Source organism: Alexandromys fortis, unplaced genomic scaffold (genome assembly GCF_014885135.2).
Source record: "Alexandromys fortis isolate MF-2015 unplaced genomic scaffold, M_Fortis_MF-2015_v1.1 scaffold_318, whole genome shotgun sequence".
Lineage (NCBI taxonomy): Eukaryota > Metazoa > Chordata > Mammalia > Rodentia > Cricetidae > Alexandromys > Alexandromys fortis.
Genome location: NW_026068194.1, coordinates 635,839 through 659,691, shown reverse-complemented (window position 1 = coordinate 659,691; position 23,853 = coordinate 635,839). Strand labels below are relative to the sequence as shown.

The following is a 23,853-nucleotide window of genomic DNA, read 5'->3' as shown; positions in this document are numbered from 1 at the left end:
ATTGGATTGATGTCTTTGATATATTTAAGGTTAAGTTTCGAATGCGTGTTAGGTGGGCATTTAGCTTCATTCTTTTGTATGTGGATGGCCACTAGTTGCAGCACCATCTGGTGAAAACACCATTCTTTTTAGCCTTCCTTGGTAAATTTTCAGAAATTGTCCATAAAAATGACAGCTTGTTTCTAGGTTGCTGATTTGATTTCATTAATCAATATGTTTATCATGCACCATTTTGCTCATTGTACTTCTGTACTAAATTTTCATATCTGGAAAAATAAGATATCCTGGAAAGGTTTTGGCTTTTTGAGTTCCATCACTTTTCTATGACCTTCATATCATCTTGGAACTTCTGAAGGCAATGTGAACTCGGATACAGATTATACTGCATATTTCAGAAACTGGCATCATCTGGACACTATTGAGTCTTTGGCCCATGACATGCCTATCACCAGTTATCATTGGGTTCAAGAAGTCCATGATTTCTGTTTGTAGTTTTTGTGCTTCTTCAATAGTTTTAAACCTCTAAAGGGCAATGAGATACAGGGTTTTTAATGTCCTTGTTCAGAATGTATCAATTGTGCATGGAATAGAAATAATTATCAGTGTATTTGTGATTATTTTTTTCCAGATCCCTTGCTTCTGGGGCAAGGACTGATTTCAGTGTTCAGAATCAAATACATTTCACATCTTTTCAAAAATATTTTTCAGCTTTAACTATTATTTGAACAAATTATGTGATCATTATATATACTAACCTATAGGCATGTTTATATGTTGCTTTCGGATATGCTGTGTACTTAGAAAAAAGTACTTTTTCACTATTATAATTCAGAATACAGAATTCTCCTTCTTATACCTCTGTCTTACAGTTGTTATAGTACATACACAATTTTCCTGTGACTCTCTAATCCCTCCCCCAAACCCTTGTTGGCAGTATTCCTAGTCTAGGCTCTGGCACTTTGGAGGACTAATCCGGGGACCTGCTGTGTTAGGCAAGTGCTCTAGCATTCAGCTACATCGTTTGTCATTCAAACCCCTAATCATGAATAATTAATGAGCAATTCATTAACTATGTCAAGTGTAAGCATACGCAATTAAAGTTTTACCATATTATGTGTGATTTTACCACACAATGCCTATAAATATTTGTAATTAGGATACTTACTGTATTTAATTCTGGCCATTTAAGAAGTAGCAAATTAGGAAAACAAGCCCACAAACCATCTTGACGAAGAAAATAGTTAAAATGTGGACTCCAGGCAAAATACGGCATAAATCAACTGTCAGTTAATGTAGCTTACTGGCAAGCTAACTCTTAAGTTTTTACCTACCCATGCCTTTCCTGCCATAGTCACACTACCGTGATGATTAGATGGCCATCTGTAGAAAAAGATCGAATTTGGGGACTAATTTTAGAACTAGTTTATATTTAGAATTTTCACATAATACTTAATTCAAATTCAAAATTTAGTGATAATTGTCACATAGCTATAACACAGCAACAAGACAAAATTTATTTGGACATCAATGCATTTATGAAGCTTTAATGCAATAGAGCAAAGACTGGGTGTCAACAAAAGAGAGCAATGATTGGCTTCTGCAGGACCATGTCAAGGGCTTGCTTTGGTGAGTTTACCATGATCCACACACACCATGGCCTTCAGTCCTAGAAGTATACAACCCGATCTTGCCCACGTCCTAAATTCATCCAAATTCTGGAGGTGAAATCACAGTCATTACATCATAATACTGAAAGATATAAAAAGAGAAACATATTCATTTACAATGAGAAACGCAATTATACAGGTCAAACACGTGTTCAGAAGGCAATGCTTCAGATCCCCTTCTAAACAGGCTATAGGAGAAACAGATCATAGGGTCTTGATAATCTGCTAGTGCTCGGTACCTAATGTGTTTGAATGTAAAAAAAAAAAAAAAAAAGCTTTTGTGTCAATGAGATCAGATGTCTCTACTACCCTTAGTGTAATTTTCTCCCAGAGAATTGCTGGAATGCCTATTTCAGCGGCTCTTGCTTTCCTAGGACCAGTGCTGCTTCACCGCTCTTGACTACCTTCTTATGTTCTTTAGAAAATTCATATTTAAACAATATAAATAGAAACTTTCTTGTCACCAGACTTTTACCATTCCTCAGATTTCCCTGTATCTCCAGATAAAAGCATCAGCATCAATTACTTCTTTACCATTGTCTATGTATGTTTGTATGTATGTACATACACATACATGGTGGTTACAATACAGTATTTTAGATTTGGAGTTTGGAATATGAATTACATCATCAGTTTATATACTTCTTCACTAATTTTTTACCCATTTAAGTTCTAGCTGTTTTTCTTTTTGTGATAATATCTCACTACCACTGTACAGCCAGGGCTAGTCTCAAACTCAGAATTTCCCTCCTGCCTATTTCCCAAGTGCAGGGATTATGGGTGTGTACCACTATGCCCTGCTCCCTTAATAAGATTTCGTTATAAAAATTAACTTGTCTCACTGTTTCAGTTGTCTCATTCTATTATATGGCAATACTACCTATTTAATTATTCCTCTGTTAAATGGCATCGAGTGTGATTGCAACTTTTACTTATGAAAAACAATAAAGTCGATTTATTCTTACATAGGGTCACTTTCATCAACTCCACAAATGAAAGACAGGTCAAAATACATACCTGGAAAAATGCTGATGCTGTTAAAAAAATCTTTCAACTGTTTATACTTTCATTGTATGTATTTCACATATTATATATTTGGCATTATCATTTATAAATCTGAGGATTATGGATAATTCATCTTTTGTGTGTTTTTTATAGGGTGTGTGTGTGTGTGTGTGTGCATGTGTGTGTATGCATTCACATGTGGGTGTACATGTTCCATGATGTGCATATGGATGTCAGAAGATAATCTCGGATGTTGGTTCTCACCTTCCACCTTGTCTGACACAGGGTCTCTCTGTTGGTCACAGGTGCAGAGGCCAGGCTAGCTGGCCCACAAGCTTCCAAGGATTCACCTCCCATCTTGGCGTAGGAGTGCTGAGATTACAGATGTGTGGTTCCACACCCAGTTTTACCTGGTTTATGGGGACTCGAACTCAGGGCTTCACACTCATGCAGCAAGCACTTTACCCACTGAGCCATCTCCCAAGAATTTTGACTACTACAAATAGAATGAACTAATGGTGAATTTGTAAAATTGGGGATTTCCCTCTTGTCTCTGTTTCCCAAGTGCTGAGATTATGGCATACACCACCACACCCACCAAGTTCACTTCATAAACATTCTTTATTAAAAACTGGCTTACCTCAATATTTTATTGGTTTACAAGGTTACTTTACATTATATCACAATGTTAACTTCTTTAATCATTCAGTTGTTGAATGGCATTGAGTATGATATAGTTAGTACAAACGAGAAGTTCCACAACGGTTGATTTATAACAGAATGGGGGTGCCTCCTGTTTGTATGTTCAGTTTTGATTTCAACAGATTCAACTGCCTTTTGACTTCCAGTAAAGAATGCACAAAGTCATTCATCATGGTTGACCACATACATTCTGTCTTCCATGACCTGTCCATTCTTTTAATTCATGGTTTTTTTTTACTAAAAGACAGGACTATTTGATAAGTTATTAGGAGTAATTAATGAATTATTCATTATACACATTTGTATGTGTGCATTAATGTAACCGGAGTGTGTATCAACCAACTTCATATTGTTTATGATTTCTTTCTTTATATACAAGCTTAAAAGTTTCATTAAAATTATTTTAAGATAGGTATAGTAATAAAGGATAAAATATAAAATGTATAAAGACAAGATTAGAAGCTGGGTGTAGTGCATACATGCCTGTAATCTCAGCATTTGGGAAGTTGAGACAGGATAATTAGGCTGGCTAAGTAAGACCCTATGTCTAAAAAAACAAGAGAAAGAAAAGTTTAGTAATTTTTTTCCCAATAAGTCCCATTTCTAGTCTCTGCAGGTTGACAGATGTAGTCTAGAGTACATGCTCCACATTTTTATAATCATCATAAACAGATATATTGACAAATATGTAGGTTTCCCATTTGTTATTAAAATGAGTTTATATAATATATATTATTATGCAATGTTTTCATTACTTATCATTTTATATTTAGTATATATTATAGATTTAATATGCTCTTTTGAATATGTATATAATAGTACACCACAAGATTTTACAACTTAATAATTCTCTAAATAAAAGGCATGGAGTATCTTTCCAATTGTTTTCCTTTTATTGTTTTTTGAGACCGGGTTTCTCTGTGTAGTCTTGGCTGTCCTAGAACTCACTCTATAGACCAGACAGACCTCAAACTCAAAGAGATCCATCTGCTTCTGCCTACTGATTGCTGGGAGTAATGGCAAGTGCTATTACCACCTGGTTCCAATTGTTTTCATAAACATCCAAATATATTCTCAGCCTGTTGGATTATGAGGCAAACCAAATTTCAAGTTTCCCCAAGTATCTACCTGCCAGGAAATGGATCCCAAACTCTGTTAATATTTAACTCCCTTGTATAAATTGGCATCATATTTCCATATAAATGACATGCATGCTTACATTCTCATATATAAATATCATAGATTACTTGCAATGCCTAAAACAATATAAATGCTATGCAAATAGTTGTTATATGGTTTCAGTAGTCATATAAAAAAAAGTCTACCAGCAAAACAATCAAAGATTCACTAATACAGTATAGGACAACCATAGCAACAAAAGGACATTTGAGCTAACTGGGGCTGGAGCTAACTGAATCCATCAACACAGAGCCTTTGATGGAGGGCTAACTGTGCTTTCTTAAAATAGGTATAATAATTCATTCTCTACATGTCTCTACATGAGGCAGACCTCAGACAGAACTAGTGGCTCTTTTACTTAAAGTTTATGAAACATGAAATAAACATTTGATAGCTACTATCAGCACAATTATGAGGTTATATAAACAATTTTTTAAAAAAATACCTTTAGCTCTTTTAAATGTAGTATTTCATGTTCAAAAACAAATTATAAGCAGGATGTGGTAACACATGACTGGAATTCTAGCACTTGGGAGGTAAATGTAGTCAGATCAGGAGACTGAAAGCAACCCAGTGTGGTGAGTTCTAGGCAAGCCTGGGCTCCATAGCAAGAGGCTATCTAAAAGAATTTATACTTAAAATTCGATTGGAGACCTTAGTAAAAGCTACACTAACCTCCTAAATAGATTTAAATTTTCCTTCCAAATATAATATTTTACAATATAATACACTGGATCTTGTATTTATTTTAGGAGGTGTTTTGGTGCTATGAAACAAACCCAGGGACTCATACAAGATAGGCATATTTTCTATCAATGAACTATATGCTTAATGTATGATGCAGTGTTTTATGAACTAATATTTTGCTTTGTTTTCCAAAACAGTACAGAAAACAAGCAAAGACAAAAAGTGTTAAGAAACACATTGTGGGAGGGGGGAGGGGGAGAAGAGTGGGGGGAGGGGGAGGGAAATGGGAGGCTGGGAGGAGGCGGAAACTTTTTTTTTATTCTCAATAAAATAAAAAAAGGATATAAAAAAAAGAAAAAGAAAAAAAAAAGAAACACATTGTGGCTGATGGACAAGTGAAAAACTTTCATTTATACCAAGCAATGTCAACTTACAGAGGCAATATAGACAAGTCAGAGAAAGTAATCCTTTCCTCAAATAGGAAAAGCATCAATGCACACAAAATATAAGGAGTGAAGGAAGTAAAGAATATGATGCACACTTTAGTATGATTTGAAATGGTAGGACAAAAACCATAAAAAGATGCAGAGAGAATACAGTTAATTATATTTGAAAGAGATTGTGCGACATTGAAAGCAGGAATCCCACCATTCACTTGTCCAGATCTCTGCACGTCTCTCCCTCCTCTTATCTTTCACAGCTGAAGTGGTGGCCTTGTATCTAATACAAGACTTAGGAAAAGTCTCTCAGTGGTTGATGAATGACAGACATTTGCTACTATTTGTGAGTCTGGTTTTGGACTCATCATATTTAACTGTTGTTCCAGTAAAGAATGCGCAGAATGCTTATTTCTCAATTCAGTCCACAGAAAAATGCCAGAATGCCTTGGGAGGACAACTTTCAAATTTGTCAAGAAGCTCTGTGCATTCCCAGTGTGGCCTATGCCTCTAAGGAGGTACAAGTGAAGAGAAAACATTGGTCATATTGAAGAAAATACCAGCATTGCATGGCATAGTATTCTATATGCACTTAGTGTTCTAGAGACCCATCACCTCCAAAGGTGAAACCCTAGGACAACACAGGTAGCAGCATGGAGGCCAGTGAACCTTAACATTAAATCATGTGGGGTTAGGTCATTGGCCAGTGACTTAGGCACTGGGCCATTGATACTGGTATCCTTTGTGAAGATCAACAGTGTGACCAATCCTGAGAGCTACAGGCATGCTGGACCAGGTCGCTCCTTTCCTCACAGGAACACCAGTTGGGGACAGGGACACAACAGTAGCGTGGTTAGGCATTTGTACTTGGAAGTTCCAGGCCTCTGCCCGTGGGAGCTTACCACCATATCTGCCTCTCCCTTCTCAGAGTGCTCCCAAGCAGTAGAAGCAAGGTGCCTTTCCTTCTTGTGGTAAGTCCAGTTAAAGTGTCAGCCAGGAGACATATGCTACTGGCATTTACTCTGTGCTTTCCACTGATGGGCACCACTTACACTTTCCTCTGGATAGTCACAGATCACAGCTAAAACGTTTTCCCTGCCCATCTGTTGATGTGGTCCTCGAACCTTTCCAACTGCTAGGAAAGACCAAGAAAGTGCTGAGCAAGAGGCTAAGAAACTAGGGACTAGTTGGCTAGCGGCCTCACAGGAATCCTGTTCAAGCAGCAGCTTGACTTTCCCCTCCCTTTGGCCCTCTCAGTTTCCCTTGGTTCCTGCTCTTACAAAAAGAAAAAAAAATTAAAAGTTAAAACACACACATGTAGTTCCCTGTGACCCCATAGGAAGATTCAAGTCATAGTCCAGCTCTCCACAGCAGAAAGTGCTGGTCACAGTACTGGCTTGATCATACTTTTGCTGCAGTATTACTTTCTGACAGGCCTGTGAATTCAGCTGGGGACCATACTGTAACCTTGAGCCCAGTCAAGCAAATGGCCAGGGAAAGACATCCATCCACAGGGTAGAAGACACGGGTGTCTCTTATATGAGCACCAGGCAGCTCACCCATGTGCAGAGAATGGACTGACTATCACCAGAGAGCCCAGAGAAGGCCACCAGATAGCTGAAAGGCCCAAGATCTCTCTTTAGAGCATTTCCTCTGCCCTATTCTGTTCTCTAATCAATTAGGAGTGGGCCAGAAGGGAAAGAATGGGACATGGAAGGTGAAGAGGGGAAAGACTTGGTCAGCTCATGCTAAGGAGATGTTTCCTGGCTCCAGAGCTTTGAAATGGGCGGTAACTCACATATCTGGTGAAGAAACAATAGGAACTCACTCCTTCCTGGAAAGGGTCATAATACCAAAAGGCCTCTTGTTGATCTGAGGCCCCTCTAATAAGTACAAGGGCATTGATCCAGCTGTAGGCCTAAAGGACCTAAAGATAGTAAAAGATGAGTCTGAATTGTACCCTTATTTTGTCACCAGCATAGTTTAATGGAACAGAGATGGTCCCAAAGCCAACTGTGCATTTCAATATAATAAAAAAATGTAGGTTTTTATTTTACCCTAGGTCTCTGGGATATCTAGTCTCAAGTCACCCAATAAGTATTGGATATGGGTTCCATCTCATAGAGTGGGCCTTAAGTCAAATCAGACACTGGCTGGTTACACTCAGAAGCTTTGCCATAAATGACTGCACTAGTGTATCTTGAAGCCAGGACAGATTGTAGATCAAAGATTTTATGGCTGGGTAGTGGCTGGGTTGATTTTAAGTTTCTCTTTTGGTAGCCTGTAGAGTGCCTTCCTATATCAAAGACACTAGAATGGAGTCACCAACTAGACCTCTCCATGTTCAATGAGTCGTGTATGTTGTCTTCAGCAATAGGCCCCACTGTCAGTTTGTGAAGAACAACTTACTCTCTTAGCAACAGCCTGGGTTGTTTAGGGATTTCCATGGGACCTCTTCTACTGGTCTCTTTTTAAAGTAGGGATAAAATGACTCCTAATGGCATTCTGCTACACTCATAGATCAATACCTTACTCAGCCATCATCAGAGAAGCTTCTTCCTGTAGCAGATGGAAACGAATCCGAGACCCACAGCCACACATTACGGGGAGAGGGGCGTTGAATGCACAGCTCTAATGGGATGTCTCCATCAAATCCCTCCCTCAGAGCTCAGGGAACCCCGTGAAAAGAGGAGGCAGAAAGACACCAAAAGAACAAAGCCCTCTAAATCAAGTGAGCAAAAGTCATCTGAACTCACAGAGACTGAAGCAGCACGCACAGGGACTGCACGGGTCTGCACCAGGTCCTCTGTGTATATACTATGGCTTCCAGTTTAGTGTTTTTATGGGAATCCTGAGTGTGTGAACTGGTGGGTCTCTGACTCCTGTGCTTTATCTCGGGATCTTTTCTTTTTTTTTTTTTTTTTTTTTTGGTTTGGTTTTTCGAGACAGGGTTTCTCTGTCCTGGAACTAGCTCTTGTAGACCAGGCTGGTCTCGAACCCACAGAGATCCACCTGCCTCTGCCTCCCAACTGGGATCTTTTCTTTCTGTTGATTTGTCTTATTTAACTTGGATGTGATAGCTTTGTTTTTAGCTTATCGTATTTTCTTTTGTTATGTTGTTATCTCTTAGAAGCCTATTCATTTCTAGTGAGAGAAAGGGGGTGGATCCAGAGGGGAGGGCAGGTGGCGAGGAGCTAGGAGGAGTAGAGGGAAGGGAAACTGTATTAGAAAAAAAGTCTATTTTCAATAAAAAGGGGAGAAATAAGTAGACCCAGCAAAGCTCTGTTGTTCACAGCACTGTTCACACCACCGTTCACAATCCACAAGGTGGAACTTAGCAACACCGAAATTTCTTGTGTCTACTATTTTGATATCTGATATGTGCAAACAAATACAAATACTGGAACCAGAAATAAAGATGATTACAAAGATGCAATAATAATGGCTTCTTTAAGTAGAGGTCAGTCAGGGAATTAGGGTAAAATCCCCCGAGGCCATGCCAGATAGGCGGCTTTGTAAGGCAGACTGCAGAGACATCAGAGTTCCAAATGTAATATGAAATTAGCCTGAAGTAACAAGAAGTTCAAGAGAATCATAGTGGGATAAGGAATCCAATGAAGCTGGGAGGCTTGAGGCCAGCCTGGTCTACAAAGCGAGTTCCAGGCAGGTCAGCCAGTACTACAAAGAGAAACCCTGTCCTGGAAAAAAAAAAAAAAACATGAAAGGAAAAAGAAAAAAAATCCAACAAAAGGCTTTTGTGCAGTTGGTATAAGGTGAAATGCTCAATGGTAATACATCAGGCTTGAGAGACATGGCATATGTAATCTTGCAAGCCATTTAAGATTTTATTGTAGATATGAGGAAATCATTAAAGAATTTTAAGCAGAGAAACATTATGGTTATATATTAGAGACATCATTCTCAAGGCTGTGTTTGTGAAAAGGCAAAAATAAAACAAAAATTCCAATATATTAAACCCTTTGCCATATATGACAGTTGCTTCCTGAATTTTCTTTCAAATCTGGACAGCAAACTCCCCCAGGACCTGCCCTCCACATCCCCTTCGTTCATCTTTCTCAGCTGCTCTTGAAATGCCGGTGATCCTAGAGTTGATTTCAGACAGTTTTCTCTATGGATTTGTGCTTTAGAGTATCTAATTTGCTCCCTTGCCCTAAATGGTCACTCTTGATAGCAGTTTTTACCCTACTTATCAAAAGTGCTCTTGTCACCTCAGAGCTTTACCAGCTTGCCAGGAATCTCTCTGCCCAGCGAGCTTACTGAAAATAGTGAAAATTATCCCATGTATTGCATTCTGTCCCTCAGACAGTGACTTCACACAATAATAAATTCAGAAACTTGAGAACTGCCTTCCTTCATATAGAACTCTTATCTGTCACGAACGTTTGTTGCTAGTTGGCTAGCTTAGAATCTACGGTCCCAGGGCAGCTGTGAAGGTATTTTGCTTTTCTTGTGGCTGACATCTACAACCAGCTGGCTTTAAATAAGGAGCTGGGAGATAATCTTGAGAGATCTGATGTAGTCAATTGATAGGCACGAAGAATAGAGATAAAACTTCTCTGAAATATGTATCTTAGTTGTAGCCTGAGCTGGAGAATTTCAGGGGGCCCATCCCACAAACCTACTCTACAGATTTCAGACTTGTGCAATCAACCCAAGTCAATACACCACAATTGTATATAATTTCTTATTGCATATTTCCTTCTGATCATGTTTCACAGGCTAAATCCTGATTAATATACCATCTGATCAATATTTCAAAAATCATCCTTAATCCATTTCTCTGTATTTCATCTCAACTATCAATGGCTAAGCTCAGAGTTTTATTACTTGAAGGGTTTTTTACATTATTAACTATCTTTTCAATCCAGTATCTTCCTATGCTATCTTCTGCATGAAGACTGGTATATGAACATAACACTCTCCTTATAAGAAACCCTGTTTTTTTAATTTATTTATTTACTTATTAGTTAATTAAAGATTTCTGTTTCTTCCCCACCGCCGCCTCCCCTTTCCCTCCCCCTCTCCCAATCAAGTCCCCCTTCCTAGTCAGCCCAAAGAGCAATCAGGGTTCCCTGCCCTGTGGGAAGTCCAAGGACCACCCACCTCCATCCAGGAAGAGACCCTGTTTTAAGGCAGGGTCTGACTATGTAGCCTGGGCTAACCTGGACATTGCTATGTAGACCAGTTTCATCTTGAACTCACAGAGAGCCACCTGCCTCTTCCTTCCAAGTGCTGGGATTAAAGGAGTGTGCTACCACATTTGGCTTTCCTTAAAAGGTTGTAATGACTTTATATTTCTTATTGATTTATCTGGAAACTATTCAGTAAAGAGCACAAAATTTGCATATTCATCCTACATCCTAGGAAGTTACATGACTTGCAGATGTAGCTACTATTACCTGTGTCCTCTAAAAGAACAGGCTGTCCTGAGCTCTGTATTTTTGGTCATTACAGTCTCACTACTTATTCTCTACTTGCCCTTATGATGGTTTGAATGAGAAATGTCCCCAATATTTGACACTTGGTCCCCAGTGGATTAGTGCTGTTCGGAAATGTTATGGACGTGGTGGCACATGCCTGTAATCCTAGAAACTTGGGAGGTTGGGAAGGATTGGTGCTTCAGAGTTCAGGGCCAACCTCCTGGATTTCAGGAAATGTTATGGAACCTTTCTGAGCTAGAGCCTTTCTGGAGGAAGCAAGGAAGTGTGTGGGGGGTGACCATTGGGGGTGTAGAGCCTTGCCCCACTTCCTGTTAGCTTTCTCTGCTTTCTGTTCCTGGATAAAATGTGATCAGTCCGCCTCTTGCTCCAGCTGACTGCTGACATGCCTTCCTCACCATTACGGATTGTCTCTCTGGAACCTTAAACCAAAATAAACCCCTTCTTCCTTGGGTTGTTTTTGATCATAGTATTTTATCAGAGCAACAGAAAGTAACTAATACATTTTACCACTCCCCAGCCTTAATACCCAAGAGTACTCTTTAAGACCCAGCACAGACATCGATGCACACAAAAATCCATCCTGGTATTTCTCATCTAGGCAGTACAGCCTCTTGCATTCTCTTAAACGGCAGTATGTGCTAATTCCTACGAAACTTACCAAACTGGTTTATGGCTTTAGTGGGTGAGTTAGACATCTTATTTTGGCAGTATGGGCACCTGGTACAATGTCTGTAATATAACAGATGTTTGCTTTAATATATGTTTAATATATGTTTTAAAAAGTATTTCTGCTGGTTGAATGAAAGAATGGATTATCAAACACTGAATTACGGTTATGGTTAACTGCAATAATGGGATGTGTGGAAAGCAGAATAATAGTTACATAAAGGGGTTCACATCATAATTCTCAGGACAGGCGACTATATCGCTTTACATGGTAAAAGAACTCTGGCGATGTAATTCGGTTATGGATTTGAAGACAGAAGAATTTCCTCTGGATTAACTGGGTGGCATATTTGGCTGATTGTATATTAAACATAGAAAGCCTTTGCCTACCTGAGCAGAGAGAGAGAGTGGATGAGAAAAAGAAACAGAGAAGTTTTAAGTGTGAGAGGGACTCAACTGAGAGTTGGCTTTGAAGACAATGAAAGAGGGTCACAAATGAAGGGCTTCTAAAAGCCGAGGACACCTGTCAGCTGCCATCCAACAAGGAAATGGGGCTCTCACTCTTAGCTTTGTAAGGAACTCAGTTCTCCCAACAACCTAAGGAGCAGAGAACCAATTGTCTTCTAGAGCCTCTGGGAAGAAATGCAGCTGGCCAGCACTCTGATTTAACCAGGTAAAACCCACACCAGATCTATAGCAGTGTAATATAATAAAGTTGTTACTTTGAGCCCTAAATTCACAACAAACTAAAGAATGCAAGAAAACAGGATATATAGCAAAAAAAAAAAAATGAGTGAGGCAAGGCAGTGGTGGCGCACGCCTTTAATCCCAGCACTCAGAAGGCAGAGGCAGGCAGATCTCTGGGAGTTCCAGGCGTCTCAGGGCTACATAGAAAGACCCTATCTCAACAGAATGATAACTAGATTAAAGAACTGAAAAGCAAATGCCATCGCCACAATGGAATCTTGCAAACAAAATAGATTCTAAGGAAAGATTTAAGAAAAGGGTCACAAAAAGGATAAAAAGATGTATCCTAGACTTTACTAAGACCTAGGAGACTTATACAACATGGTAACACATTTAGCAGATATTTATAGACCTCTATAACAGGCTGAATATACAAACCTCTTACAAACATACAAGCAATAGTAATCATTAAGTTCTCTAAGACATTCGGCAAATTTCAACAACTATGAAACTATGTTTGTACTCTAAAATTAAATGTGAAATAACAAAAGATTAAAAAAAAAGATCCATAGATCCACACCTCAGCTTGCAAATATGATCTCCCAGGAACACAGTCAAATAGAGAAATGGTCAATGGGGTAGAAAATATAAGATGAGCCTGAAAGTAAGGAAGAAAAGAAATGTTAAAATAAATATCTCTCAAAGAATGGTGCCATGCCAAAGCGTAGAGAAAACAAGCTGAGTAAAATAATTATGATAGAAACAGGCTATTTATAAAATAACATAAAAATTTAGGTGTTTAAATATAATAAATAAATACAGAAAAGCTTTCTCTTCAAGTAGAATATACACTAGTAAATGCAATAAGAATGATGGAGCTTGAAATTTATTATTCTGTAGTCATAGTAAAAACATTTAGTCAAGAATAATCAACAGATACAAAAACTAGTAGAAGATAATTTGATGAGGAACAGAAAAGATACACAATCTCCAAGTATTCAGAGCAAAATTATTGGGGGCTGGAGAGATGGCTCAGGGGTTAAGAGCACTGGCTGCTCTTCCAGAGGTCCTGAGTTCAATTCCCAGCAACCACATGGTGGCTCACAGCCATCTATAATGAGATCTAGTGCCCTCTTCTGGCCTGCAGGCATACATGCAGGCAGAATATTGTATACATAATAAATAAATAAATCTTTTAAAAAATTATTGACTGTAACGAGAAAACAAGGGGTTAATCCAACAAAATCCCAGCAACTTAATCAAGAAGTCAATGTGGATATGACATCTGCATCATGAGCAAGTTATGACTATGATGCCCAGAGAAAAACTTAATATGAATTCTGAGGTCTTCCTGCCAACATACATCATCAAAATATAAAAAGGAGGAAATGATACAGACACCTAAATTGAGGAGCATTCTATAAAATAATTATCTTATATTTTGAAAAATTGTCAATGTCAAGAAAGACAAAGAAGATTGAAGAAACTGAAGAAACTTCCTGATCAAGGACTAGAAAGACACACATACACACACACACACACACACAAAAAAAAAAAAAAAAACTAAGTATAACACATCATCCTGGACTGCAACTTCAAACAAAAAAACAGATAATGTATGAGAAAGTATTTATTCCAAGTAAACACAGTGAAGTATTAAGAAGTAAAGTAGACATATAGCTGCAAATTCCTTTTAGATGACAGAAGGAAAGAGAATGGTAGGGCAAATGTGGCCAAATACTTGCTGATAAACGTGGAGAAAGATATGGGAGGTTTTCTATAATATCCTCATGGTTTGACTGCGGATTTCAATTAAACATCCTAACCATGATCTTTGTATTGAAGAAAAAAAAAGCTTTCAGTTTTTGTTTTGTTTGTAGACAAGGTGTCATTATGTAGCCCAGGCTAGCCTGACTCACTCTATAGACTAGGCTAGCCTCAAACTCAGAGATCCACCTGTCTCTGCCTCCTGGATACCGGAATTACAGGTGTGCGCCACCATGCCTAGCAAAAAAAGCTTTATATTACCAAATTCTATTGAGATGTACAGCATATATGTAAATTTCTTTTCCGTTGTTGCTGCAAGGAAGTTTAAAAATACGTTAAAGTGGCAGAAAATAAAACTTAACTTATAGCTTGGTGAGTAGTTTCATCATACAATGATTTCAAAAAGAATGCATAAATAACTGGAAATTTAAAAAGCAAAACTCTTCAGCTGGGGCTGGAGAGATGCTGGTTCAGCGGTTAAGAGCACTTGTTGCTCTTGCAGAAGAGCCGAATTCAGTTCCCAGAACCCACATGGCCACTCATAGCCATCTGTAGTTCCAGTTCCAGAGGATCCAATGCTCTCCTCTGACATCCCTAAGCATTAAGCACACATATTTACATGCAGGCAAAACACCCACACATATAAAATTGCCAAATTAAAAAATCATTTAGCCATCATAAAGCAATAATTGTTAAAGTATAACAAAATAATAAGCAAATTCTTACAAACTGGTAGAGAATAATTTGTAGTTTTCACCTTTTTAGAAAAGAAATACTAATGAGCTAGAGTCCAATTCATTAAATCAGAAAATGAACCAATAAAAGGGAACTAAAAGAAAAAGAAATATAGATTAAATAATTAAAGGAGAAAGCAGGGCTGGAGAGATGGCTCAGTAAGCAAACTACTCACTATTCAAGCAAAAAGACCTAAATTCTAACTCTAGCACCTAAATAAAAGCTGAGCATGGTGGCCAGGCTTGTAATCCCAGTGCTGGGGAGGTAGGGACGGTGGTCACCTGGGCTTACTGGCCAGTCAGCCTATCCTCCTCAGGACTCAGTAACAGCTCTTGTCTCAAAAAACAAAACAATAGTCCTCATTGTCCGCTATGTTCAGCGAGACCTCAAGAACAATGGCAATGGGTTTTTGATCCTACTGTACCTATTGGTTTCTTGGGAGCCTAGGCAGTTTCGTGGATGCTCACCTTACTAGACCTGGATGGAGGTGGGTGGTCCTTGGACTTCCCACAGGGCAGGGAACCCTGATCGCTCTTTGGGTTGATGAGGGAGGGGGACTTGAGTGGGGGAGGGGGAGGGAAAGGGGAGGCGGCGGAAGGGAAGAGACAGAAATCTTTAATAAATAAATAAAAAATAAATAAATAAATAAAAGACACAAAGAGACAAAACACACAAAAAAGCGGATGATTCCTGAAGACCAATATAGGAGGCTAATCTCTGTCCTATCCCCATCCCCCAAAATAAAGAAGTCTTGTTAAAACCAAAAGAAGGAAATTCATTAAAATTATTGTAACTTATCACATTGTCATATAAATGGGGAAAATGCTTATGCAAGTAGATATAGACAAAATATTTGGTGGGGAAAAAAACTCCATAATCATTCACAATAAGTCTTCTCAGCAAACTATGCAAATTGAATTGAATAAAATGTATGCTCTGGCAATGCTGAAGCGTGCATGGGCAGCCCATGTATGGCGGTTCTGTTGGACTTGTCCATATTGGGTTTCATGGTCTAAGCTGAGGAGGATGACTGACCAGGGCATCAGATCTCATTACAGATGGTTGTGAGCCACCATGTGGTTGCTGGGAATTGAACTCAGGACCTTTGGAAGGGCAGGCAGTGTTCTTAACCACTGATGCCTCTCTCCAGCTAACTGTGAATATTAACTAATTTTCAGCTGGGTGGTGGTTGCCCACACCTTTAATCCCAACACTCAGGAGACAGAGGCAGAAGTGCTCTGTGAGTTCAAAGTCAGCCTGTTCTACAGAGTGAGTTCCAGGACAGCCAGGGCTGTTACACAGAGAAACCCTGTCTCAAAACACCCCCTCCCCCCCAAAAAAATTTTTCTTGGGCAAACTAAAACAATGCATATTGGTAAAAAAAAAAAAAGACAGTGCCAATACAATATCATTACAAATAGCCCAAAACAATCTATAAATTACTAGAAAAATATAATTTAGAAAGGATGCATGTTATAAAATCAATATAAAAGTACAAATCATTTTCCCCTTTACTAGTAACAATTACAAAATGGGCTTTAAAAGACTCACTTTGCGGAAACTATAAACTAATCAGCAGTAAATTTATTAAAGTGCCTCACAGATTTACCTGGCTAGTTTTTGGTGCATATGGTTTCAATTTATCATTAATGCTGGCTTTTGGGGGTTTTTGTCAGTTATTTTGAACGTGTCATTTTCAATTCCTTTCTTCTTTCTTTACATGCCTTTTTAGTAAAGAAAAAAAAAGAAAAACAAAACAAAAGGATTACCTTTAGCAATACAACTTCCAGCTGCGGGACACCAGCAAAAGCAGGGTAGCGTTGGCAAGAATCTTCATGGTCGTCAATGGGTGAACTGTGTTACAAACGCACCAGGGAAATGGAATCATACTTCAACCTCTCAACGACTGGAAAACAGGATGCAAGGTAAGTCATTCTGTCTGCCACAGTCAGTCTGACTCATCTTCCCTTGACTTTTCCAATTCCTTACGTTCCTTTCAGCTCCCAATTCAATGACACAATTCTTATTAAATAGGTACGCAGTATAAGGGGGCATGTTCAGCACAGCAGCTTACAGCATCAAGTCTCTGGAACCAAGCATTTTCTTTTTAATCAAATCTCAACATGTCTCATCACTGGTAGTAACTTAGGAACTTACTGGCCTTATTCAGACATCCTTTGGTGGATATGTGATTAAACTCTAACACACCAAACCCTTTAGAAAATGTATGGGACACAAAAAAAATTTTCACTGAATATTCACCATTACAATGTTTTATGATTTAAATCACGGGAGAAATCACGTAGCTCCTACACACTTCTTGCCCTGAATAGCTTCCTTTGTTTTCTAGGTGAGCATCTCCCTCCCTATAGCCCGCATTACCACATTTTGCCTTTGAATAGAGGTAAAAAAAAAAAAACCCACTTGGGAGGAAAAGCCTATGGAATAATGATCAGCTGCTTCAGATGAAATGGAACTCCTTCCTTTCTTATGCTTTAGCAACAAACCTAAACCCAGAAGATCCACAGTTGCCAATGTTATTCATAACTTGCTTAAATATCTATTTCACTCCTGCTACGCAACAGCCACTGCGCCTTCGCCATCTGCCCCCGCATCTCCCTGTGCAAGGCCTAACCACAGCAAGGACTCCAGAAACGCACGCGATGAAGAAGGATTGATGAGACTTGAGTCAAACCTGGGTTCCCCCCGCCTTTTTTTGTTTGTTTGTTTTTACAGTCTATAAGGCTCATTTAAACAGGCTATTGCTTTCCCGAAAGGAAGAATTAGTCTTAAAACACAAATGGCGCTTGTTTGGAAATCGCCTGTGATATGATATTCCTTGCTTCGAGAAAAAACTGCGTACTCCTTAGCAAACGGTCAAAGTCTGTAGCTCATTTCTTTCACACAATCAGGATTACAGGCAAGCTGCCTCAGAACAAGCCTGCCCTGGGCCTTTCATCCTGGAAACACTAGGCCTAAATAGCAGTCCATCTCAGATGGCAGATGTCACTCACCCTTTAAGGCCCACCCAAAGTTTTCCCTTCCTCTTAGATGGCTCTCATTACTAACCAGCGGTGACTCGGTCCATCCATGATGTCTCAATACCTCGGACAAGCACATTTTTATGGTACTTGGGTTTGAGCATCATTTTGTAACTTTTGTTTTCACTTACTAAATCCCATTTTACATTAAAAAAAAAAAAAAACCCTAGTTCTCAGAGCTCATCTTACAGGCCGTAGGCCTTCAGCACATCTTTGCTCTTGAACTAAGCATTTCCATTTAAATGGAAAAAAAATTCCAATATACACAAAAGTAGAGAGAACAGTATAGTCAATTCCCATTCAGTTTTAATTTATCGACCAGGGAACATTTTGTTAGTACCTCGCTACACCGTGGCCTGTCCCGAAAATCATAATACTGCAGTTTACTTTAAAAACTCAGTTATCTCACGTGAAATATCTTAATTACTCAATGCAATCAAATAGTCATTCCATCCACGCGTACTTTGTTAAAGCCATTCAACGCCTATAAGTTGTTTCTCTTTTTCTTATTCTTATTCTTTTTTTTTTTTTTTTTTTTTTTTTTTGAATTTGTGGAAAGAACAGGAAAAGGGAGAACAGCTGGGGAAAGCACAATTAAGTTCCAGAGAGCCTGGATGTCCCAAATGAGAAAGAAAGTATCTGACCTGATTTAGGCTGGGAAAAATCTATTTCACTACTTCTCCGGAGGAGGAGGGTGCGACTTCAGTCCATCAGATGCAGGAGGAGGCGCCGAGGGGAGAGTGGTACTACCTCCACTGGGAGTCCCTTCGGGATAATCCCACCGCGGAGCCAGGAGACAGCGCTTTCTTGGAGGCTTGGGTTCCCGCGTTTCTCCTGGTGGGAGCGTGGATCTCCCGGAGGCACAAGGTTGGTCCCCCATAGGTATGGCCGGACCAGAGCGTCAGTTTTCTCTGGTGGGCCCTGGCAAGGCCGAGAGATCTGAGATGGCGGATCCCCTCCAGGCACGGGGCTGGCTTCCTCCTGGTTTCGCTGTTACCGTATTTCCTGTATCCCTGAGACGTATATCCCTTCTCCGCCTCCGCAGCGCTCCGTGCCCCATCCCACTTTAACCTTTCTACGAGAACGGAATGCAAAAAAAAAAAAAAAAAAAAAAAAAAAAAAAAAAAAAAAAAAAAAAAAAAAAAAAAAAAGCACATTTAATAAAAAGCTTTTCCAGAGCACATCCAGCACATCTCTCCCACAGTTTAATTAACTGCGGAGAGTTTTGTACAGTTTCATTTTTTAAATGTCAATTTGCTTGTAACTTGCCAACAGGGCATGTCTTAATTAATGGGTGTGTGGGAGGGTCGCGGGGGTGCTGTAGCCAAAGAAATTAAGCATTTTCCAGTGCAGTTTTATACACGCATGACAGAATCCTGAAAGCGGGCACACCATCTGAAAAGCTGTATATAAATATGTTGACTAATTTGCTACACTGTTAAATTTCAAGCCGATTATGGAAATTGATGCCCAATAAATTCAACACGTGTCATCCAACCCAGGACCACTGTGGTTCCTCCATCGTTTTAATTTTTTTGTCATCTTGAAAATTCACTGTATTTTTTTCTCATTCCAACATCCAAGATTTCTCTGAAAACAGACACCTGGTGGCACTTCGTGTTTAGTTGGCAACATTTTTTTTTCTTTCTTAGGGCTATGGAAAACAATGACTCATCTTACTATTGTGCCATGTTGATATATTCTATGTTATATGGTAAGAAACCAGAAAGAGTAACCAGAAGGTGCCACAAAACTGGGAAAAAAGCTTCTGCATTTCTTTGATCTTCATCTCTCAATAAATTTTATGTCTCTGTCCCTTTGTTCACAAACTAAACCACACTTTCCCACTTCCAGCCTCATTGTTCTAATGAAGAAGCTTCAACCCATAATGTCAGAAGCATTCCCTTTTAACAAACTTTCCTGTTCTCAGGTTCTGCAGTATTTAATTCATTAAATTATTGGAATTTGTTTTCTAGCTATGATAATTTATGTGCAAAATTATGCCATCTTCAAGATACTTACTTAAAGCACTTACTGCCAGAGCTACCTCACACCTCAAAGATGGCTACCTTCCTCCAACCGTTCTGCACAGCCTATTACATAAGTTAGGTACCAACAGAGATTTGGTAAAATTCAATGGCCCTATGCTTTTTTTTTAAATTAAAAAATGAGATTAAAATCTAATGTCATCATTTCCCCTTTTGCCTTTCCTACATCCAATATGTCCCCCAACTCAGCCCTATAACTATAGATACCCATATCAATCACTACTAATAAAAACAGAAAATCTTATCCAAAAATAAGAGGATATTGAGAGATAGGTTAGAACCAGAACATTTTTACCAAAATGCAATAATACAGGAGTCAGCATTGTACAAGTAATAGCTGAAATTATGGGTGTGGGTGCTCTCCCAAGAGAAACTAGAACTGGCAAGAGATGGAATTTAATGGCAGATGGAAGAAAAGCTGCAGCCAAGTTTGAGAAAAAGTGAGCAAAATCAGAAAACTCCGGCCTGAGATTTCTGAAACTTGATGTTGATGACCTTCGCAGGTTGATTTTTGTTGTCGTTGTTGTTGTTGTTGTTTGTGACTGTGACTTAACAGTAGAACATTTAGTGATATCCTAAACTAGGGCTATGGGGAGTAGCACTCTCTACACATCAGTTGTGATAACCAAAAATACCACAAGACATTGCCAAATGCCTTCCGGGGACCGAGTACTCCTCAGCAGGGGCTGGACAGATGATGCAGCAGTTAAGAACACTAGTTGCTCTTCCAGGGGACCTGAGTTCAATTCCCAGCACCCACATGGCAGCGCACAGCTGTCTGTAACTCCAGTTCCAGGGGATCCAACACCCTCACTATGTGCAGGCAAAACACCAACTTACATAAAAAATAATGAAAATGAAGATAATTTCGTCCTCCATTCAGCTGTACACTACAGCTTTTATATCATTCAAACTAAAGACCATATCATCTGTCCAAATAATTAACAGTTTCTTAATCTTTTTATACATATTTTTATAAGGGTGTAAGACCAAATATATCAGCGTAAAAATTAAGATTAAGTTGTTTCATAGCTATATTTAGCAAGTTTAGAGAAATGGCCGACAATTTCTGTAAAATGACAGGAATTAAAGTTTCCAGTAAATTCAGGAAGGTTTGATTCATGATAAACTTTACTTGAGGTAATAAAGTCTTAACTTAGACTGCTACCATTCCTCTGGACCATTTCTACTACAACTAGATTTGTTTTCAGTGTTGCCCATTTCTTTGAGACAGGGTTTCAGGGTCTCAGAGAACTCTTAGCCTTTGCTTCCACCTCCCAGGTGCTGATATTACAGGTATTTGCCATCATTCCTGATTTCTGCTTAGACGAATTGAACTACATACCCACCCCGTTTGTTTGTATTTGATTATGGTAAAATGCACACTCCATAATTTTTATTATCTTAACCATTTCCAAATATGCAGTAGGTCTATAGTGTTACCATATATTCACCTAATTATACAATCTCCCAACATTTTTAGTTCCATTAAACATATATTCCCATCTTCGCTTTTCCTAGAAACCACCATTACACTCAAAACCTGTTTTTTAAAATTCATTGTTTGTTTTGTTAGGGAATAAAGCCCTTTTTCCTTAGAGGTTTCAAAATGATTTTTCCCCTCATTCTTCAAGTTGGTCTTTTTTTTCCTGCTCATAGAACCCGCGCAGTACGGACCACAGAACCAGTAGAGGGCGCTGTTGTGTTGATGGCCTGTTAGGCTAGTTTAAAAGAAAATACGCCATGTCCATCAAAATGCATTAAAGCGGCTAGTTCAGAATCTGGACTCTGCAGTCAGATTTCCTTGGCTTATTCTGGCTTATCTGTCCCTAGCTTGTGTGCCCTTGACAATTTAGTAAACCGCCTGTCTCCCTTACTTTCTTTAATAATAGGAACTATGTATTTGTGAACTGAAAAGAAAAGAAGTTGGACATATCGTTCTGGTTTCCTAATTTTATCTTTTTTCCCCCTTTTTGAAGTGAGAACATAGTTCCCCCACTGCCACAAATATGCAGTTGAGTCTCCCATGTTTGGGGAAACCTTGGGGGTTAGCAGACTTGGAGTGGAGTGATGAGCTCTGCCTTATGAACTGTCTACACAGAGTTTCCCATTCCGTGTTGATGGAATATTTCCAGGGCTACCTCAGTGGAGGACATATTTGCTACATACATGTAAAGTGAGGCATTATGGGTTTTCTCTTTTAGTTACCCCTGAGAAAATGCTTCCAGCATTAAAAGACATTTTCAGGTACTTAAAGAGAAAACATCCTGTGCTAAAAAAATAAATAAATAAAATAAGTAAAAGCATATTTTAAAATGCGACTTCCTGTTGCTAATTGCTGAAATATCTAATTTCTCATAGTTTAGATATTGGGATTTTCTACATCTCTTCCTATATATTGACTGTAATGGTGACCCAGCCTGAAGGTTAGTATATGGTAAGGATTCAGCAAATATTTTGAATGCATTTTGAATACCTTATGCACTGGAGGTCGGACTAAGAACTTCAGTCACGCTAAACAAATGCTTTACCGAACATTCTATTTTATGTACAACTTATTTTATGCATATAAATGTCTGCCTGCATGCATGTAGTGTACCTCATGCACGCAGTGTCTGAGGAACTGGATGGAGATCCAGATAGTTGTAAGCCACACCACTTGGACCTTGGGAACTGAACTTGAGACCTCTGTGAGCGCACCGAGTGCTTTTAAGTGCTGAGCTATCTCTTCAGCACCTATTTTTAACATACTTAACATTATCAATTATGCACAGAGTGACATTGCAAATACAGTTTCTTCCAAGGAAAGTGAAGGCAAAGGAGTTTTGTTTTTGTTTTTGTTTTTTTCTCAAATCTATGCACTCCCTTTTCTACGTTTTTGGCAATAAAATCTAATTTTACAAACGATTAAAAAAAATACACCATGGATCCAAATTGCTTTCACACTCAACAGTGCTCAGAGGATGAGAACAAGAGGGCAAAGTGAGCTCACCTCTGGGTGATATTTGCTTGTTTTAATATTTTATTTTATAAAGAAAATGGTTAATTAATTGGATTCTTTTAACAATCACTTTTCATTTAAAGTCTAAGAACTGATCTTACTTGCATATATAAAAGATGGTTGTTTCTGTTCATTGAGTTTGAGTACAAACCTAAGGACAAAAACCATGGAATTCATGTAACAGTCTCATAAAATAAAAAATAAAAATTATCCAGAGGGACACAACACAGGTTTTCTTGCTCTTTGCTTTATTTTATTGAACAAATCTGACTAGGAATGTTTTATAAAACTAAGAGATACAAGGAAGAAAACTATGATCTTGATCAACCTCTAAACCTTCCCCCCGCCCCATTTTTGGGTTTTTGGATTTTTTTTTTTTTGAGACTGGGTTTCTCTGTGTAGCTTTGAAACTGTTCTGGAACTCTCTCTGTACACCAGGCTGGCCTCAAACTCACAGAGATCCACCAGCCTCTGTCTCCTGAGTGCTGGGATTAAAGGCATGTGCTGCCACTATGGCTGACTTTTAAACCATTATTTTACTGTTTGTTTTTTGAGACAGGGCCTGACTATGTAGCCCAGCCAGGCTGGCCTGGAACTCATTGTGTGGATCAGGATGGCTTCAGAGATCTGCCTGCCTCTGCCTCCCAAGTGCTGGGATTAATGACGTGCACAACCACAACCTACGTCTAAAACCTTTTAGAAGTCTAAATAAGATATAAGTATTATAAGACTAGAAAAAACTTTATTTTGTCTGTATGGGTATTTTGCC

General features: G+C 38.8%; 1 protein-coding gene across 9 annotated transcripts; it reads right to left on the bottom strand.

Annotated features, from left to right (window-relative positions):
- Positions 1 to 1,528: 1,528 nt before the first annotated feature.
- Positions 1,529 to 19,033, bottom strand: Nbdy (negative regulator of P-body association). Of its 9 annotated transcripts, none has more exons than XM_050129690.1 (5): positions 18,680 to 19,033; positions 16,764 to 16,848; positions 13,073 to 13,150; positions 11,798 to 11,868; positions 1,529 to 6,187 (listed from the first exon to the last, which is right to left on the bottom strand). In XM_050129690.1, the coding sequence occupies exon 1, from the start codon at positions 18,913 to 18,915 to the stop codon at positions 18,709 to 18,711; it is 207 nt and encodes a 68-aa protein (XP_049985647.1). In that variant the 5' UTR covers positions 18,916 to 19,033; the 3' UTR covers positions 1,529 to 6,187; positions 11,798 to 11,868; positions 13,073 to 13,150; positions 16,764 to 16,848; positions 18,680 to 18,708. The 9 variants fall into 9 exon arrangements, with proteins under 9 accessions (XP_049985647.1, XP_049985640.1, XP_049985642.1 ...); XM_050129683.1 differs by having other exon boundaries at positions 16,764 to 16,900; positions 18,680 to 19,027; XM_050129685.1 differs by having other exon boundaries at positions 1,529 to 3,168; positions 16,764 to 16,900; positions 18,680 to 19,027.
- Positions 19,034 to 23,853: the final 4,820 nt, after the last annotated feature.

Bases quoted from the DNA above. Each gene is read 5' to 3' on its own strand.
- Nbdy (XM_050129690.1), bottom strand. From the start codon at position 18,915: ATGGGGGACCAACCTTGTGCCTCCGGGAGATCCACGCTCCCACCAGGA.